The sequence below is a fragment of the Penicillium longicatenatum genome (genome assembly GCF_028827895.1).
Source record: "Penicillium longicatenatum strain IBT 33135 chromosome Unknown contig_2_segment0_segment0, whole genome shotgun sequence".
Classification (NCBI taxonomy): domain Eukaryota; kingdom Fungi; phylum Ascomycota; class Eurotiomycetes; order Eurotiales; family Aspergillaceae; genus Penicillium; species Penicillium longicatenatum.
Genome location: NW_026643120.1, coordinates 168,450 through 183,313, shown reverse-complemented (window position 1 = coordinate 183,313; position 14,864 = coordinate 168,450). Strand labels below are relative to the sequence as shown.

Here is a 14,864-nt window from a genome sequence, read left to right as displayed (position 1 = left end):
TCAAGGACTAATTTTTGTGAATTAATTGTTTAATCTTATTGTTTAATTGTGTAATTGGCCTGCGCATGCGACCTCATGCTCTCAGACATCTATCCAGGGCCAACATGTAGAACCAAACCTACCCTTACTTAAAGCCTGTATTCCAGTGTTCTAAGAATCTATGGAGTATAGCATCATGATGTGGTCATCCACTTCCTGTCAATCTCCAGGTTTTCGAGATTTCCGTGCCATTGTTCTGTCGTCACCCAATGTGGACCTGCTGACTCATACTCTCGGTTCCAAGTGGATATAGTAACGGTGGATATGGATAGGTTCACCGCGGGCGGATTCTCTCTGCACGATGATAACATACACATGCTCGGATCCTACTCCAGGGAAAGATCGGTTGTTGGGAAACCACAGTTCGCATATCAGGGGGGCGAACATGCATTGGCAGTTCCCAACAGCTTCGGCGTAAGAAGATCGGCCAACCGGATCTTCACATGCGGCCGAGGCCAGGGATGCCAATCAGAAGAGAGCATCAATCAGCTACATGCAGTAATCACAGAGAATCGAAGTATCGGATTACAATTCGGAGTGGTAATACAACATCAAAAAGGATGGAGAACCAGGTTATATGGCAATCCGATCCAAACTGATTTGGCGCCAGGCCCGAGATAAGGTTGTACAGGTTACATGTGCCCCGCTCAGCGGGGTTTGGTGTTATGAGGTACAGGCGGTGGCGGGACTGACGACGACTCAGGCTCAGGGAAAGCACCGGGCATCGTTGGTGCAGCACGCATCTCCGCTCGTTTGGGAGGGGGTGGTGGTGGCTTTTTACGCGCTTGGGTCTCCAGGGTAGATGAAGATGAAGAGTTCGGCGGCGCCGGTGCTGCTGGCGCAGGTGCTGGTGCCCTTACAGGTGGATTTGGCCCGGGCGGTCGAGGAATCCGTTTGTTCGCATTGGCCGAAAACTTACGGTCTTCAACAAAAGTGTTGAAGCGCGACGTCACTCCACCCCATTTCTTCTTCCCTGCATCAATTGTGTCGGCATGTCGGTCGCGGAATCCCGGAGCTGGTGGAAGGAAGTCCGCTGAATTCGCCGGACGCGGGGCTGGAACTGGCGGAGGGGGTCCCTTGTTGGGAGAGCCTGAATCGGTGCGCATCTGCGAGAAGTGAGTCTGCAAATCTTGGACAGGTGAGTCGTTGGCTTGTGTTGTTGAAGAAGTTCCACTCGTTCCTCCGATACCGATTTCCGGGACTGAGACCCCAGCGTTAGCGAGGCGGGACGCTGCCTCCTGATTCACATATCCCTGGGAAGGCGATGGCGTAACAGCAGCGTATGGCGGCGGGGGGGATAGATTTTGGGAAAGCGACTGATTCCGTGGAGGGAGTCGGGGAGGCAGCTGAGGCTTTGGCTTCACGACGGTCGGCTTTGCGCCTACGGAAGGAGCAGAAGTCGGTGAGTCGAGGCGTCGGACTGGAGGTGGAGGCAGGTTGGTTGTAGATAGCCCAGTTGTGTTCGCGCGATACGGCACCGGAGGCGACTTTGGCTTCTGAGCTTCCTCTTCCTCTGCTTCAACCATTTGTCGATGACGAGTGTTTTGTTCTTCGATCTGCTCGTGGGACATAGGGGCCCCTAGACCTCGTCGGTCCGGGATTGTCTCGTTCACCGCGGCCGCGCCATGGTAATTAATATGCTTCGGGGGTGGTGCAAAGGACGCGGGGTCCTTGAGAGACGACAAAGGTTGGGAGACATGTTCACTTTTCTCGGAGCTGGGGTCCTTGCCCTTGCCCATCCATCCCGCCTGACCGTCACGTTAGTAACCGAGACATTGGCCACGTACAAGGTCACTGACCACTTGATTGATGCCCTTGAAGTCACCGCGCCAACTTTCTTTGCTTCCTTCTTTTCCTTTGGGATGCCAGCCCCCTTTAACAACATTGCTGAGGCCACTCATGATGACAGGGTAGATGTAGATGATCCTTCCAGAATCATTCGGCCACGGTCTGCAACCCCCGCTTACTCCACAGTCACGTGAATGTTGTGTAAGCTTCTCTCAAACAAGGTTGCTGCAATGTCCACAGTGGAAGAAACAGGCTGTCAATATTTCCATACTCCAATGTCAGCCGCATTTTCTTACCAAGACCGGGCTCGCGGATCAAAAAATGAGATCGACGTGTCATTCCAAAGCCGCACAACATTCTGCAGCTTTCTCGACACCTGGGGCTTGGTTCAATTATCATGACCTCTCACGTACTGCCGTTAATACAGCCACCACAAAGCCCAAGACCGAAGTTGCATGAATGCCAGCCCAAGTATGGGACGATCTCAACCTAATCTCCGAAGGGATGATGGAAATCATAATTTTGTCTTTTCGACATCGTGGAATGACTCCGCGAGCACCTCCTCCAGATCAATAGTCAGAAACTTCACACACAGCCAAAGCGAAAGGTTGTGACTGTCAACTGTAATGGTTGACTCAATGTTGAAGACTTTGATCCGGGACGACAAACTGGATGGAGGCGTGCGTGCGACGTATGCTACTGACCCCCGGCGGTGGATACTTGGGTGAAAATGCACATACTGTACTCGGTCGACTACCGAAATACGAGTGATCAGCAAGCGAGTTTGATCTAATACGAGGCTGGATAGACCTTGACGAGTTTCATCGAATCACATTCGTCTTTCTTCAAGTCCATACGAATACGTCGTACTTAAAGAGGGGGTTCAGGATATCTTGCTTGGATATCGTGCCGCTGGATGTGCTCGGTCCCATAAGTTCCAACTGTGCAGGGAAGCCATAATAACGCAGACGTGTGTCATGTTTGAACAGCACCAATCACGACAACGCGGGTCTGACATGGAGCCTCAGCGCATTTTTGGCTAAACGAAAAACAGCTAGACTTGCCGCCGATCTTACGTGCCGCCCCCAACTGTGAGCCGCCCTCGATTTTAATTATAGACATTGAGCATGAGTTTAGCATTACGCGGACAGTGAATTCTGTAGTCCCCTGAGCAGATCGACGGTTGTGCGTAGTATACATGTACAGTATTTTTCGAAAGGATGTGCCAGCCTTGTACTGCAAAGCCCCAGTTCCCACCTTCCCCACTCCATCCTTGAGTGCTGACCTTTGTCCCTTTTTTTTCTTTTCTTTGCGCACTTTTTGTCTGCTTCATATTCTGTCGTGAAGACATTCGGGAATTATCAACTTTGAGTCGAGACGATCTAAAATAGAAGTGCAGTGCGCCGAGCGCTTTAGCCTATGCCCTACTGAGTAGCGTCTAATTTGGCCCCCGATCGCCCTTTGTGCCGCTTTATTTCTTTCTCCCTTTGTTTGATTTTCTGTTTTTAAGTCATTTGGCGCTCAATAACTCTTCATATCAATTTTCAACAATTATGACGATACTAGAGCTTCTGAGGAGGCTGTCAAGGCCCCCAGATACTGGAGAGGGTGGCCCTAGTCATGATGATGGTGCTACCACAACTATGAATCCTACTGGGACCGTTCAATCGGAATCGGCTGCAACTTCGACGGCAACAACCAGCGATTTAGGAGCGACATTCTTCGGTGAAGTCTCGGCAGGGGCGACAGCATCTACGACCCCGACAACAACTCCTACGGCAACATCTATCTCTACCTCTACCTCGGATTCTATCTCTACCTCGGATTCTACCTCTACCACTGCAGCAGGTAGTCATTCAGGCGGAGAGTCAACAACCACAAAGCTAGCTATCGCTCTTCCTATAGCCATCGTCGGTGCTTTAGTGATTATGGCTATAATCTTCTTCCTCATTCGCCGTCGCCGCCGAAGCCGCAAGCAAAGTGGTGCAGTCCCTTCATCACCAGCCTACGATACAAACGAAGGAAAAGTCATCTCAACCACGCAGATAATGTCCGCACCGCCCCGAGAATCAGCTGCAGCAGGTCTGCCCAGGTTCCCGATTATGGACGTTCCACGAAGTCGAGATAGTGAGGTGTCGGCGGGACAGGTGCCGACACATAATGAGTCTCATACGGAGATGGGCTATGGGATGGCGGTTTCGAGGGATCAGATGCACAGTGCGACGGAGCAGGCTTCGCCTGTGAATGCGGCGGGATCGCATATACGTTTGCCTTTTGAGAATCGCGGGGCTGCTGATGATGATGTTGTCTCGATTGTTTCTGATGAGCACCGGGCTCATGGGCATGGTTATGATGATATGTCTTCTGTGTCGTCCTTTGATGGGAATAGTCCGGGAGCGAATGACCGTCAACATCCCTTCCGGTGAAGGGACAATTATACATTGAAATTGTATTTAAGCCATGGCGTAGATTCTTTTTTTTTTTTTTTCTTCTGAATTGACACCCCATGGTGCATGTTTACAATGTCAAGTTTGCACCTGGTCTATGTGTGTGGGCTTTATTTTAGGTCTGGACGATCAATTTGAGATCAGAGACATCGTGAGAGATACTTTTTATTGGTGAGTCAGTTGCTTGTTTGACATGTAGACCCATAAAATTCATATACAATAAATATACTTGCGCCCGGTTAGAGCTTACCGACCACCCCCAAGGTCAGGCTTCCACTCTTGAACCAGGCCCTTGGAAAGTTCGCGGAGTGCCATGGTGGCGTACTGACTCGATCCCAATTGGAACTTCAGCACAATAGCCAACTTGTCACCAGCCGGGGCCTCAAGTGTAGCAGCAGGAGCTTCTAGCTTCGATTCCAGGTTCTCCAAATCAGTCTTGACGAATTGCTGATCCTCCTCGGAATACAGCTTAATGTCATACGAATAGTCAGCGCCCATGCGGCTGAAAATTTTGCGATAGCTGCCACTGAGACTGGCATCCTTCCACTTGCGTCGCATGTTGAACGGATCCAGACCGCCACCCCGCTCGCTGGCCATGAACTCGCGGTAAAAGTCGGTCATCTTATTGGGGGGTAGATGACATCGAATCCAGGAAGAGGAAGAACAATGTCAAAGAGAGAGTACTTGCCGCTCGCAACCTCCTCGGCTGTCAGAGCGCGCGCCCGTGTGAACATGTCGTCCGTAGAGTTGGCACTGTCACCACCCTGCGGAACCACGATGATCTCTCCATCGGCATCAATGGTATCGTTGTTTTCAGATGCGCCCTGTTCCTTGTCTCGGTGCTCCTGCACAATAACGAGATCACCCTCAACCACTTTGTCGCCGTAGAGACGCCAACGCTCACTAGCAGCATAGTTCCACACGAGGGACTGGTACGCATGTACGTACATGAGTCGCAGGTTCCGTGGAATAGCCTGCAGAGCTCCGAGATAATCATTATTTCCGTAACCCTGTTGACGAATGATACTGGCCTCTGCAGAGAACTTCCGCGGGAGCTCGTTCAAAGCGTCGTTGATGTTGCCTGTAGTCTTGAAAATGTGGATTGCCTTGGCACGGGACTTGTCATCAGTGCTAATGAGAGCGGTTGAGGCTTCGCCTTCCTGTGCTGCGGCGAGAACGTGAGGGGGGTAGTGCAGAATGGCATTACAGGCGCCCTCGAGATCATCTTGAAGAATCTTCACACCAACTGTGTCGGTGCGAGTCGAGAAAGTTCCGAATCGCTGCAGACCATAGTAGTTGAAGTAACCACGGTCGTGGAGGTTCTTCAACGAGGATCCGACGATCTCAGTGGCCTTTGCGACAGCAGCTTGGGGGTCTTGAAGGCTAACGCCGGGAACTTGGCAGTCACGCAGTGTGATAACAAACTCATTTCCGTAAAGATCCCCAAGCTCCAGACCGTGCTTGCGGTACTCGAAATCGCCCAGACGAGCATTGCGAAGGGTGGCGTTCAGCTTGGCAAGTCGGTGGGCGTGAACGCGAACAACACAGGCGCGCTGCACGGTTACACCACGACGATCTTTAGTACCGGCAAACTGGAACAATTTGGCGTTCATCTTCATCTGACGGGCCAAGAATGAGATCACCTCCATGGTATCCTTGTTCTCTTTGTATATCGTAAAATGAAGATATTGACCACCCAGCTCATCCCAGCTCACCCGGCCACCACCGGAGCGGCCACCACCGCGTCCGCTCTGCTGCTGAGCGTTGCGCTTGAAGCGATTGGCAGCGGGCATTATGGCAAGGTTGCCCTCGTTATCGGTAGTAGACTCCAACTGCGACTTGAATATACGCCTAATCGCCATGTGGATCTTGGTGCGCTGGTCACGGTCGGTAACCTGAAGGGTGACCTTTCCGAATTCAGTTGGTCTGGCTTTGCGGTCGGCCATGGCGCGCGCATGGATGTCAATTGTGTCTACAGCATTTTGTTCGCCAAGACATTCACAGAGCAAGACCTTGTCCTCTTCCGAGACCTTGAACTCCGCATCAGATGTCTCTTCCTTCGCGACAGGTGTGGGCTCTTGTGTTTCAGGCTGCTGTGTCTCGTTCTTCTTCTCGCTCAAAGCCTCGGGGACGGATGGGTTTCGGAGATGAAGGACTTGGCCGGAGGGTGTAATCTCATTGACCAGGAAGTCAGTGTATCTGGATTGAACTTCTTAGTAAGAAAGATTATATCTTGATGCTCAAGACTGCGTACCTCTTCTTCAAGGTGCCGGAGAATCCATCGATGTTCCCGGTGACCAGCTCCGTGATGCCGACTCCCCGTTCCTTTGCAGCCTGCGCATCCTCTACAATCTCGGTTTTGGGCAGCACCTCAACGATGGCATCAGCTGAAGACACATCTTCGGTCTTTTGCCGCTTCTGCGGCGGCTCGATAACTTCTGGGCGATCCATTGTAGCGTGGTGAATAAAAGTCGTTGCATCGTTGCAAAGCTTTTGGTCACGTATCGGGAATAGCGCGATAGGGCCAGCCCTAAGTCCCGGATTGGGAAATTCCATAACATTCAGATGAGTCTTTGATACTATTTGTAAGACAAATATATGGGTGATATTGACCCTCATGTTGTGAAAAGAGATCATGAAAAAATAGTCTTGGATAGCTTACTCTTCCAGCTGTGTCTCCAGGGCTTCCAAGTGCCCCCAAATCGATGGTTGATACAAGCATGCGGACTATTCATTCCTTCCGCGTTACTATGCCTTTGTCCATTTGCCCAAGCATTGATAGGTAAAACGCATAATCCCCCAAAATTTCTCCCCTCTCTGGCTTCAGAGCCTCTCACACATAATGTTTCTTGCAGACGATGAAAGGGGGCCCATGTCACACGCCGTGACGGGACTAGGGAGCCCTGGGAACCCGATTCCCCAAGGGCCGCATCAGCCTCGACTGATCTCGTGACCAGTGGATGCGAAACAGGCAGACTATCCGATAATACATCTAAGATGGCGTCGGTGAAGACCCCCGGCCCAGTAATCTCCAGCGTCATCAATTCGTTATAACGCGGACCTATAAAGATATTACTCTCGTCCAAGTGGCGCTTAGTGTGCGATATAACTCGAGCAATTACTTCTCGTAATAACGGACTAAAGCGCCGCGGTGCGTATATTGTATATTGGAGGAAGCCATAGGGGCGCACCCAGTGCCAGAAGTGCATTTCCTCGGGGGTGGCCAGGGGCTCGTCGATCTCGATCCCGAGGACAAGGGAGACGTCGGCGTTGTCGTTGAAGACCGATTCTTGTGTCGCCGGGCATTCTTTGATCTTGCGAGCTGGAACTACGTCCATGTCTGCATAGTAGCCACCAAAGTACCACAGGACAAGGTACCGCAATAAGTCGCTACGTTGGACGAAATTTGGATAGGAATGGTAGAGACTGGTCAGGCCAGGCACGGAGGAAAAGGTAATCGTGACCAGCTCTTCGGCGAATTCACCGGTAATGAGCTAAAGTTCATGGAGAGATAAGCTACTGTGCCAAGAGAGCAAGACAAATAGCCAAGAGGCTTGGGTATTACCTTGTATGACCATTCGGAATTCTGTTCTTCCATTCGTAGTGAATCCTGGCCGCGATTTTCAGGATTTGGCGCATCTTTCAGTAGCATCTGCCATATAATATCCCATGATTGATCACTACCGTGTAGCTCGCGTTGTTGGTTTTCGATATCCCGCAATGCGTCCGATACTCGCCGTTCGTATTCGAGGTCTGGATTTGTGCGAAATTCGGAATGATGTAGATATCGAGATTCTTTTTCGACCTGTTTATCCGGGCGAATGTTCAAAGAACTCTCTAGCGACACTAGAATATTGGCTATAGCAAACACCGCCAGACATGCGAGCGCTGAGGCAATGATTAATCGGCCCCAGAGTCTCGAAGTCCGCAATCGCGGAAACATGATGGACGATACATGGTTCGAGTCGGGGGAAACGAGGACTATGAACGGAACACACGGAGGCAGTGCACAACTTTTGGACTCGCAATTGTCCTTGGGGGGGGCAAGGCTGAACAGTTCTCAAAACATTGGCAGCCTTGGCATCCGGGATTTGGTTGGTTGAGTGTTGGTTTTACTTGCTGGACCCTTGGTATAGTCTGCGGGGTGGGCTTTAGTGCTTATTGTTGTGTCCCCACAACTCCCCGAAATAGAAAGATGAACCCATTATTCCCCTACCTTCAGGCTTGGGTATTCGAATCAATGTTGCCATGCGTTTTAAGATTTCTCGTATTACTTTCCAAACAGCCAAGCTGTTCTTATAACCCTTTGATTCTCCTGGTATATATCTCTTTACCTGCTGATAATTCCCCATTTCCCAGCACTGCAAAACTTGCCCAGGTGAGACATAATCTCCAAATTGGGTACTCATTCAGCAGTGACCCTGCCAAGACCCATTAAATACTTAGCGAGTCAAAATCTATGAGTCTGAAAATACACAATCTCAGTTCCGTCATCAATGTCATTATTCGTATAGTACAATCCCCATATGATCGAGTTACAAACAAACGCCTCCCATGCAACTCGGATCCAATTCCGAGTAGATCTTGATGTGAACATAAACGTTTTAATCCAGCACAATAACATCATCATCGTCAGACACAACAATGCATGGAACATCATCAACATCATCATCGCCATCAGTATGTGCCGGGCGCAAAACCGTCTCAATTTTTTTCAGTTCCTTACTTCCTTCCCAAGCCTTCCTGATTACTTTGACATTCTGCCATACCCTCTCTCGTGCCTCGCATCTTTCCACTCCAGACGCAAGCAGCGTTTCGTAATTCGTATGCTTATGCCGGATGTGAGCTTCAACGGCGAGAGTAGCCTTGCGTTTTTCTGTCGTAGTTGAGGTACGTCCTACCCGCCCAGACCCTTTAAGGAACGCATGGTTCAGGATTGTTTCAAGTGTCTCATGGGGCATCAATGGAAACTCATTGTAGAGTAGTGCCCGGCCGCGCATGATGAAGGTTTCATCGCGGACTTGGACAGCGCTGGCGCGTTTTTCTGCCGTTAAGGTTGCCCGCTTAGATACGTTTTTGTGGATCTCATCTGGGACTCTAATGCCCAGGGTTCGCTTGGCAGCTTTGTCCTGCGATTTACGTTGGTAGTTAGGTCTTGGTGCAATTTACTTCCCAGTTGACTTGATCAACTCACGTAGACAAGATAGACTACCCGATTGGATGTCTTGGTATCGGTTCGGCAGTGTCTGGTAATGTACACATTGCCCTTGGGGACAAACACATAGTCTTCTGGCATGGCGGCACGCTCAAATATGTTCTGTTTCAAGTATTAGGTACGGTCGGTCATATTTCAGGGCGCTGGATAGATACATACTTCTTCTAATGGGTCATTGGAATCAGGGAGGATGCCAGACCCCGCGGGGGCCTTGGATCTGGGGGGCTTGCGGCGTGAGCCGGTGGTTTTTGGCGGGGAAGTGAGGTCTGAAGAGCGCTTGTGGGCTCTTCCATGACGTCGACCCGCGAATTTCTTCCGATGGTGAACTTTTGGCTTTGTGCGTGGTGCCATGGTGGAATTGTGTAGTGAGGGTGGAAGAAGGGTGGTAAGACTTTGAGTCAACAAAGCCGGGGGATGTTCCAAGATTATCTGTAGCTGCCCTTTCTTGGTCCGCAGTCTGCCTAGCTAATCTCCTTTCAACAAGCACCCGGCCTTTCGATTATTTGACCTCAAGGGTTTGGCCTTGATGTCCGATCTTTTTGAACTCACGGGAAGCCCGGGGCCTGTGAAATAAGGCGTTGGATCAATTGATGTGGCTGTGGGGCAGGACGCCTGAGATATCAGGCTGCCAGGGGGGAAGTGCTTCAGCTACAAAGATTGGAATATGTCTAGGTGGATCTATGTAGGTGTGTATAGGCATTCCAATTTTATTGCGTATGTGAATAAAAAACGAATTGTGCAAGCTTCGTAGGCCGAGTGAATCGAAATTACTCATTGCACTTGAATACGAGTGGTTGCTACGTTGATTTGAACAAGCGGATATATATCTTGTCATATGTGACGCCATTATTCACCTAAAAACGTCCCTATATCCAATAACCGGAAGTAGGGAAATTGAAACGAACATGTAATTCCACATTGAAAAGCTTAAGTGAGGGTTTAATGGACTCGTGCAGGTGCTAGCTAGTTCCAAAATGTGACTTGTAAATAATTCTAGCTACAAACAAAGCCCGATTCTCCAGAGCTGTCAGTCCTTGCTTCCGAGATCAGTCACCTTGGAATGAATGAATGTCCCAAGCATCAATTAAAGGTAGGATCCAAACTATAAAACTATAAGCGGGGTACAACTACCACAGTTGAACGAGCTCCAGGGCTTTGTACTGTGTGATGTAGATCAGGCCATAGCGTGGGGCTGGAGTCCGGACGAACCGGGCATCGCAGCTTCAGTGGAGCCAGTGCTTGAACAAGTGTTTTGCAGCAAGCGTGGTTTACAGGTTTAGACACGTTGTATTTTGTATCAAGAAACCAAGATCTGGAGGATCCGCTGCGGATACGTGCCCAAACTGCCCCTAGTCCATCATGTTGCCCAGTCAGAAGCGCCACGGCGTGACCCATCCCCACCGGTCGCTATGAGCTCCCGTTCAGATCATGTGGAAGATGGAAAAATAATTCCGAACCAGCAAAACGACCTTAAGTGAGATTATGATCAACGAGATCTGTAAACCCCCCCCCTCCTCCCAAAAAAACAAAAGAAGCTATCGGATCCCGGTTGTCGGGGGGAGCTCAAAGGTGGATTTCCGAACAAACAGCGGGAGAAAGTCAGAATCCGGGACCTCATCGTTTGGATATCCGTCTGCTCAGGTGGATACGTTAAAATGTGAGATGAGGGGGCAGAAGTACAATGACAGGTAGACCACATTTACCAGACAATGAGCCGACAACGAATCACAGGCGCAAGGGCGAATGAAGCGACGCTAGCGCAGGACCAGAATCCAGGTGCGCCAAGCGGAATTGCCTGGCTCGTATGCCAGGGGCCGCGAATTAGCAGTAGGCGATCCTCGAAATGAGACTATGCAGGAACCAACGAGAAGGGAACATTGGAACTCAATCCTCGCGGACTTGCAGAGGCGACTTCTCCCCCCCTCCAGTGACTTTCAAACCCCCTGGAGCAATGATGAGATGCTTGATATCATCTTTTTCTCCTCAGAAACCCAAACATCTACATGGATTCTGGAGTATCGGGAGACTTGAATCCGATGGCAGCCTCTCCACTTTCAGGGGACATGTCGTCATCGGTCAGATTGGCCCGCTCTGGGGCTCGACAAAGCGTGAAATGCAACTGGCTCGTTCCCTGTGAAAGCTTGGAACGCCGAACAAGGCTCGATCTCGTCGGCCCAAATACGGTTCTAGATCGGCAGTGGTTTCCCCAAGGAGATTGATTACTCCGGAACTTCGTCCTTTCAGCTGGGCTGTGCATATGTGAGCTGAGAGATTCCACGGGGTATTCCATACTTTCCTTATCGCGGGGTTCCAGCACCATAGATGACAAGTACTCTTAAAATACTCCGTACTATCATACGGAGTACTGTGTAGATCTAAAGCATAAAGCAAACATTGTCGGAAGCTTTATAGTGGAGATCGGTGGAGGCTCATTTTCTCAAAGGGAGGAAAAGTCCCCACGCGTGAAAAAAAAAAAAAAAAAAAAAAAAAAGACAAACAGAGAAAAAGAAAAACATTTTTCCTGAACCTCAAACTCCATTTCCCCGTTTTCACCTTAGGAACGAACAACGTTGGAAGCTTGAAGAACTTGGAACTTGAAACTTGGGAACTTGGGAAGATCGGATTGAAACTGGACACTGGCTGCAGCAATAAACCCTTGGAATCGGCCCCAATTCAACCACACCTCCATCTATATCTAATGATCGTGACTCTTCAACCTTAAGCGTCTATCTCTCAGCATTCCTCTTCATTAAGGTTGCCTGGCAGATCAAACCTTCAATGGTTGCTGGGACCGAGTTGCTGACATGAGTTGGGATCACCCTGTCCACAGGTATGTTCCCCTTCCCCTTCCCTCCCTTTCCTCGTGCGGGGTGCCTTCTCCCCTTAGAATGGATACTGGCTCCATGTTCTTCTCATGCCTCATTCTTCAACTATGCTAATCCACCCGGCCATGTTCAGCTTCAGCTATCCTAACGGCGAACCTCAAACTCCCACGAGGACCCCTACCACGGCCGCTTTCGACTCCTTCACTACTCCGAAACTCGAGTCGAGTTTCTTTGACCCCCGGGTCACCTGGGATACCGCCGACCCTTATGCCTCCAGTCCCGAGTTTCTACGGTCCCCTCAGAAGTTCGCTCTCGGCACCCCCTCAAATCCGTTCAAGACAGAATCCCTCGACCAACGCGTAGGAGACTTTAAGGATGGAAGGATTTTGGAACAGACGGATACTGCGAGGCGCATTCGTCCCGTGAAGCCAATGCCGGATATAAGTGAGGATGGCCCACGGATAGAGGATTCTGCAAAGTCCGCAGCTTCAATGCAGACACCACCTCCTACCAGTGCGTCAAGGCGGAAGATCCCCGACTTCGACCCGCTGGCCAGTGTCGGGAGAGGCACTACTCCCCGGACAGGAACCCATCTGGAGACCCCCAGCCGACTGCTGGGAGAGTCCCCGCGGATGTTTGGCAACCTGCAATCATCGCCAGATTTCTTCCAGCTGGCTTCGTTGGACCCCACAGGGTCTCCCCTCTTTCCACAGCAGCGACTGTTCTGGGACCAGGAGCATGAACCACCAGCACGCGACCTCCCTCTTCCGGGCACCCACAGAAATGCTGATCACCCACCAAAATCCATCTCGAACGCTGCAATTAAGACACACATCCCGCAGCTGCCAACCATTGACGGCTCCATGGACTTGCCAGAATTCAGCGGGTTTGGATTCTCAGCCCAGCCTACCGATGCAGCCCTGTTTCCCGCTCCATTCTCCACCTCCCCTCGACGGCCCATGGCCAAGGCAGAAGACCCTGCCATGTTCTTGAGTTCGCCTGCCCGCCGGTTTGGTGGACCTCAGATGACGCCGGAACGAAAATTCCTGCGTGGATTGCGACAGCCTTATCACCACCAGATTGAGGAATCGAAACGGGAAGAGCTGCTGCGGTCCCATAGTCAAGATCGCCAGGGCTTCGGCTCCTTTTCGAGCGTATCAGATGACGATGATCATACACCTAGGGTACGGCCGGGGTTGACCAGGAGTGTCACACACACTGCTTTGACGAGCTCCTCCCATCGCCCGCTTAGCCAGGCAGGAAAGGCCTCCAACGGGGTTCGCAAAAGCCCTTCAAAAGGACGAGCATCTCCGGTTAAAGGGATGCGTCCTGCTTCACTAGCACGATCTGCCTCGGCCGCTACATTCCCCACTCGTTCCCAGTCTGTCGTGCTTCGTATTGGACGAGATGGTCGAGCAAAGGCTGAAATGCAGCCTGTTGATGAGGGGCCCTCGGGGTTGACTGATCCTCTAACTGGGATGGATCTCGACGGATCTGCCACTGAGAGTGAAACTGACCCTGCCGAGTACTCAGAGTATCCTGTCCTGCCTCGGTCCCAATCATCTTTCTCTTTGTTGGACAGCCACTGTCCTAATTTGGCCCGAAGTGACTCTGGGTCCCGGCCCCCATCCAAGGGGTCCTATGCCTCCATTGGCTCATCACACTCTGGGCGCATGTCTCCTTGGGCTGGATCTTCTCGGAATGTCTCTGGTAGATCTACATATCGTGGGTCGCCGGAGGCTATCAAGCGGACCCCAAAGCGACAATCATCATTTCTTCACTCTGATGCGACTTATACTCGGGGTAGCGTGACGTCCCAGTCCCTGCCTGGGGATGAGGATGGCAGTGGTGATGCCCAGGCTGCTCTCCGACAAGTCCTCAAAGAACGTGGCCGCCCCAGGCCTTCTACTGGTGGCTACGGGGCTCGTCTCGCCCGATCATCACACTCATTTGCTCATCTCCAGTCATCCCCCCCCTCGCATGCATAGTGATTTTGATCTCCAATCTCGACACTCCAATGCATCCCCCACCACGGTGACCGACCCCGACTTAGCCACTCCCCACACAGAGCGACATAGCAACCATAGCAACCCTAGTAATGCTACCCGCTGTATTTGTCACTCCATGGACAACGGTGGGCACCTCATGATACAATGGTTAGTTCTAAATCCGACGATGCTTTTGAACTTGTGGCCACGGACTAAACTATTTCTAGTGAATCTTGTACCCACTGGCTCCACACTAAATGTGTCGGGCTCGAACGAGCCAACCTCCCCTCTTTCTACGTGTGCATGTTCTGTGACCAAACCCCATCCCGGGGAAACCGTGTTCGATCGGGCTACGGGCCCGGTGGTGGTCCCCCCTCACCTTTAGCGCATAAATCATTTCGGTTCCGGCAAAGCTCCCGTTGAACTGCTGATGTACTCTGACGACTTTCTTTCCTTTGTTCCACTATGCATCAGCCGGGCTGTCCCCGTCTATTTTTTTGTATTGCCTAATCTTTCCCCTTTCTCGATGATACCTGTGTACTTTTGTACTATTACCACATAT

General features: G+C 51.0%; 6 protein-coding genes across 6 annotated transcripts; 2 read left to right on the top strand and 4 right to left on the bottom strand.

Moving 5' to 3' along the window:
- Positions 1-686: 686 nt before the first annotated feature.
- N7484_002589 (uncharacterized protein) lies at positions 687-1,940 on the bottom strand (the record flags this gene model as incomplete). The annotated part of the gene is made up of 2 exons (XM_057113009.1): positions 687-1,787; positions 1,839-1,940. 2 exons carry the CDS (start codon positions 1,938-1,940, stop codon positions 687-689), a joined length of 1,203 nt encoding a protein of 400 aa, XP_056973149.1.
- A 1,440-nt stretch (positions 1,941-3,380) lies between these two features.
- Positions 3,381-4,253, top strand: N7484_002588 (uncharacterized protein; the record flags this gene model as incomplete). Its single annotated transcript, XM_057113008.1, has 1 exon — positions 3,381-4,253. The coding sequence occupies one exon, from the start codon at positions 3,381-3,383 to the stop codon at positions 4,251-4,253; it is 873 nt and encodes a 290-aa protein (XP_056973148.1).
- A 267-nt stretch (positions 4,254-4,520) lies between these two features.
- Positions 4,521-4,832, bottom strand: N7484_002587 (pseudouridine synthase TruD/Pus7; the record flags this gene model as incomplete). The annotated part of the gene is made up of 1 exon (XM_057113007.1): positions 4,521-4,832. One exon carries the CDS (start codon positions 4,830-4,832, stop codon positions 4,521-4,523), a length of 312 nt encoding a protein of 103 aa, XP_056973147.1.
- A 59-nt stretch (positions 4,833-4,891) lies between these two features.
- N7484_002586 (pseudouridine synthase family protein) lies at positions 4,892-6,725 on the bottom strand (the record flags this gene model as incomplete). The annotated part of the gene is made up of 2 exons (XM_057113006.1): positions 4,892-6,473; positions 6,529-6,725. The coding sequence occupies 2 exons, from the start codon at positions 6,723-6,725 to the stop codon at positions 4,892-4,894; spliced, it is 1,779 nt and encodes a 592-aa protein (XP_056973146.1).
- A 2,153-nt stretch (positions 6,726-8,878) lies between these two features.
- Positions 8,879-9,840, bottom strand: N7484_002585 (DUF2293 domain-containing protein; the record flags this gene model as incomplete). The annotated part of the gene is made up of 3 exons (XM_057113005.1): positions 8,879-9,403; positions 9,469-9,591; positions 9,649-9,840. 3 exons carry the CDS (start codon positions 9,838-9,840, stop codon positions 8,879-8,881), a joined length of 840 nt encoding a protein of 279 aa, XP_056973145.1.
- Positions 9,841-12,421: 2,581 nt separating this feature from the next.
- Positions 12,422-14,302, top strand: N7484_002584 (PHD finger domain protein; the record flags this gene model as incomplete). Its single annotated transcript, XM_057113004.1, has 1 exon — positions 12,422-14,302. One exon carries the CDS (start codon positions 12,422-12,424, stop codon positions 14,300-14,302), a length of 1,881 nt encoding a protein of 626 aa, XP_056973144.1.
- Positions 14,303-14,864: the final 562 nt, after the last annotated feature.